This window comes from Helianthus annuus, chromosome 14 (genome assembly GCF_002127325.2).
Source record: "Helianthus annuus cultivar XRQ/B chromosome 14, HanXRQr2.0-SUNRISE, whole genome shotgun sequence".
Taxonomy (NCBI): domain Eukaryota; kingdom Viridiplantae; phylum Streptophyta; class Magnoliopsida; order Asterales; family Asteraceae; genus Helianthus; species Helianthus annuus.
This window is the reverse complement of record NC_035446.2, coordinates 21,971,777-21,976,267: the sequence shown is the minus strand read 5'-3', so window position 1 is coordinate 21,976,267 and position 4,491 is coordinate 21,971,777. Positions and strand designations below refer to the sequence as shown.

The window sequence follows — 4,491 nt, the reverse complement described above, 5'->3', positions numbered from 1 at the left end:
GGAAATTGTTGGTTGGTGGAAAATTGTTGAGTGTGGTGGTGAGTGATGACCATTTCCATTAAAAAAGTTGTGAGTGATGGAATAATGGTTAATGATATGGTGTAACTTGATTGGATGTTGTGAGTGATGGAATTTATACAAATGGTGACCACCGGCAAGGGCGTACCCACCCTAAGCCAAGGGTGGGCGGGCGCACCCCATGAAAAAATATTTTTTAGTGTTATTTTTCGTCGGAAATCTCGACCGCACCCCTTGGAATTTTTCACCCGCACCCCTTGAAAATTTTCAACCGCCCCACTTAGAAAAAAAAATAATTATTAACCACCTATTCACTTAATTATTTAATCAAATCAAAGCCCAATCTGCAATCAATTTTTATTAACACAAGCCCAAACCAAACCTAAAGAAATTTAAACTAAATAAAATAACCTAAACCTATCCACCCATTTCTTTTCCAAATCCCGCCCCCCAAAAAACTCCCAGCTGACGCCACTGCTCACGGCCTGGTGGTTTTTTTTACCGGGAAAACCAAAATTCTGGTTGGACCGACCCATATTACGTCAAAATTCCAATATAGAACTAGTATGGTTTATTTATTTATTTAATTATTTAGTTTTGTGTGATAATTAGGAGAAAATATAGACGTGTAAGGGTTTAATATTTTTATATTTTTTTTTGATTTTTTTGTTGTTCTAGACTTGTAGTTAAATGATTTTGTTGTTTTATTTATAGCTTTGTTTGTTTAAATGATTAGTTACAAGTAATCAACAATTAATATTAGGGTTTGAATGTTTAAAAATATAATTGAAAGTTATGGGCTATGGTTTAACATGATTGTTTATTTTGTTTAAGTGTTTAGTGTTGTTTTATAAACTTATGGAGCAAATTATATGTGTTAGGAACAATGAGTAAGAGTGTAATGAACTTAGGACGTGTTTAGTATCTTTAGATGTTATTTTGGATATATTTAAAAAAAAACCTGTAGGGCACAATTTTAAATACGTTTGTAATTTGTAATGACGTTTGATGTCTTTTTAATGATTTATAAATTTTAGTTTGATATTCTTTTGTCTTACATGATCCGACCCGACCCGCTATGAACCAATATTTTTATACAGCTCGGGGCCTAAAATCTTTGAAAATATTCCACACCTCCAGGATAAAATTTCTGGGTCCGCCACTAACCACCGGTACCCCCTTGTTCAACACAAAAAATGCAAGAAAGTTCACTAGTGATACCATTCGTAATTAATAAACCATTATATTTGTTTACATTTGGGTTATATTTGGGGAGATATTCGTAGATTGTAGTTGTGTGAATTATTCTATTTACACAGGAAAGTAAACACTTCATTATAATACCATAACATACAATATTATTGTTTCATACAAAAGACTTAACATTCTAGATTAAGCTTGTCATCCTTTTATTTTGGACTTATTATGATATAAGTAAAAACGTACAATATTAAGATACACACAATAACAAATCATGCAAGAAACATAACGATGATACAAGGATGACTAAGAAACATTATTATAACCACGATACACATGGTTTCCTCCTAGTTTCTTTCTGAAATGGAGATAGGAACAATTTGTAAGGGATTTATCGGTAGTGTAGATATTCCAGTAATTTCTCTCATATCCACATCTTGGGGTTTTACTCCATTTGGAAGTTTCCAATCATAATGATACAATAAGTTAGCAATAACATATTCAACTGTACCTAGCCCAAAGTTCATACCAGGGCACATTCTCCTGCCAGCTCCGAACGGAAGGAACTCGAAGTCGAAACCAGCATAACTGATCGAGCTATTTTCAAATCTCTCTGGTATGAAGCTGTCAGGATTTTCCCAACTACCAGGATCTGTTGCACATGCCCATGAATTTATAAGTACCCTTGTCTTTGCTGGAATATCATATCCATTGACAACACAATCGACGGGGTTCAATCTAGGAAGCAAAATAGGCACACCGTGTAACCTCATTGTTTCCTTTACTACCAACTTCATGTAATGCATACTTTGTATATTAGCCTCTGTGATTGTATTTCCCTTCACTATTGATCTCACCTCCGATTGCGCTTTCTTCATTATCTTCGGGTTCCTCATCATTTCACTAAATGCCCATTCAATTGTCATTGAAGAAGAACTTGTCCCAGCCGTCAACATTTCCTGAATTAACAAAATATAATCGATTAACAAATATCATTCCAAACCATTAGATGTTTAGAATAGAGTGATAGATAAACATGCAACAAGCTTCAATGCAACCCCCTTTTAAATAGCAAAACCAAAGTAGGTGTCACTAATATATGTTGTTGTCAAGAAATATGATATATTATGAACCCAACACATTTTGATTAGTAGTTCATCTTCGTACATATAAAAATATCGATAGAATTTCTTTGTACTTACAAGAACGATTGATTTAATATTGTCATCGGTGATGGGAAAATCGAGATCACCAGAGTCTTTCACCCTTAATAGAACATCAAGCAGATCTTCATGATCATGGATGCTACGTGGTCTGCTTCTATGCTCCTTCAAGATATCTTCCAAGATTACATCTACCTCCATGTGCATCTTCATCCACTTAGCTTTTTTCCCAGAAATGACATTGAAAAAACTCAGACTAGGGTAATAGTTGAACAAATGAAAAGCATTGAATGTTCTCAATTGGGCATATGCACAATCAACTAGATACTCTCGTTCTTTGCTTACATCTCCTAAGGCAGCCCTGCTAACAATGTTACTAACCGTCTTAATGGTTAGATCCCTAAAATTGATTGTTGTTTCAGAAGACGAGTCAAGAAACTTAAAGGCATGATTAAGCTCCTCCTCTCGAATATGGAAAAACGATCGAACCTTTTTGACACTGAGGAGTTCTAAAGTAGCGATCTTCTTTATCTGTCTCCAGTAATTCCCATAACTAGAAAATGCAATGTTTGTGGCGTTATAATAAAATATTTGAGAGGTTGTAGCTGTGGGTCTGTCTAAAAAGCTAAGATCTTGGATCTTCAAGATCTCATGGGCTAGTTGGGGTGTAGATATGACGACGGTTGACACTTGCCCAAGTTGTAAATGCATGATGGGACCATATTTACGGGCCAAGTCTCTAAGCCTTCGGTGTGGTGTTTGTTTTTCGAGTTGGTGTATGTTTCCGATAATGGGAAGCTTGGGTGGCCCAGGTGGTAGCTTTTTCGAATTCTTAGAAGTTATGAGGGACCAACAAGTGAAGAGAATTAGGAAAGAAGTAAGGACATAAATTATGGTGAAAGCATCCATGGCTTGAAGCTTTAATTAGTGGTTGAATACTTGTGTTGGTGGTGATATGCCCTATTTATAGCACGTAATGATAGGACATGTAAGAAAATACTATATATTAACAAAAATAGACCAGGAACATCTTGTAAATTTTTAAGTTTATAATCTTCAATTTCTACTTTTACGACTTAGAAGATTGATTACTTAAACTTTCTTTAATTTCTTACCTAATAAATATATTAATATATAGAGTGACGATCAGATAACAAGTGAACTAATCAACCATTTTGTTATTAAATGTAGAGCAATCAATATATTAATATTGAGTAATGATTCATTTGACCCAACTTGTATATTGCACTCTTTAAGTAAAACAAAGTTAATAAAACCAATGGGTGATGGTCCATTAACAAAGGCAAAGCCTTTAAACACCTTTAAGAGAGAGATCTTGAGTTGAAGTCACACAAATAGAAGTGAATAAAAGAAATTTGTCGTAAAAAAAAAATAAACAAAGTTATTAAATGTAATGTTTACAGTAGTTTTTATCTGTGTCAAAGAAAATAAATGTTTTTTAGCAACATTAATTTTTTTTTTAAAGCAAAATTTCATAAAAACAATTCTATCAATGACCTAGATCAACAAAACACCAAAAACTATATTACGATCAACACAACTATAATCGTACTTGTTATATAATACAAAAGTGTAGGGTTGTTATTGCTTTATCTTGGTTTATGTAGGTCCTTATGTGTAACTTCTCTTTTTATATATTGTGTGATGTAATTGTTATCATTCTTGGAAATACAGACAATCATTATTCACCAATGTATAATCTATTTCTCAACTTGAGGTGACTACCTTTTCTGATGTTAATCAACCACCAACTCCACACCTTTCAGAACCCTCTCCCACAAAAACAAGCGAACCCACACTAGTCAACCACTAACGTCACATAAGACTCCTATTATTGTTCCGTTTTTTTCCACCCCCTATGGCCCAAACTACCGGCCCATTTAACCCTACTCCAAACCTTGAAAATCATAACTCACCCACCGACTCCCAGCCTACTGTCGGCCCAATATCCGATCCACATACATGCAACCCATCTCAGCCTAACCCTTGTGGCCCAGAAATCATTGGCCCATCTCACCCTACACCCTCAGACTCAATTCCCTTAAACCAATCTTCTACTTCCACACCCTCCACAACTCCATCAACCACT

At 34.8% G+C, this 4,491-nt stretch overlaps 1 protein-coding gene across 1 annotated transcript; it reads right to left on the bottom strand.

The window, feature by feature from the left end:
- Positions 1-1,328: 1,328 nt before the first annotated feature.
- Positions 1,329-3,297, bottom strand: LOC110908155 (germacrene A acid 8-beta-hydroxylase-like). The gene is made up of 2 exons (XM_022153054.2): positions 2,421-3,297; positions 1,329-2,177 (listed from the first exon to the last, which is right to left on the bottom strand). Exons 1-2 carry the CDS (start codon positions 3,288-3,290, stop codon positions 1,566-1,568), a joined length of 1,482 nt encoding a protein of 493 aa, XP_022008746.1. The 5' UTR covers positions 3,291-3,297; the 3' UTR covers positions 1,329-1,565.
- Positions 3,298-4,491: the final 1,194 nt, after the last annotated feature.

Bases quoted from the DNA above. Each gene is read 5' to 3' on its own strand.
- LOC110908155 (XM_022153054.2), bottom strand. From the start codon at position 3,290: ATGGATGCTTTCACCATAATTTATGTCCTTACTTCTTTCCTAATTCTC. The intron at 2,178-2,420 runs GTAAGTACAAAG...TTGTTAATTCAG, and splicing joins ATATTAAATCAATCGTTCTT to GAAATGTTGACGGCTGGGAC.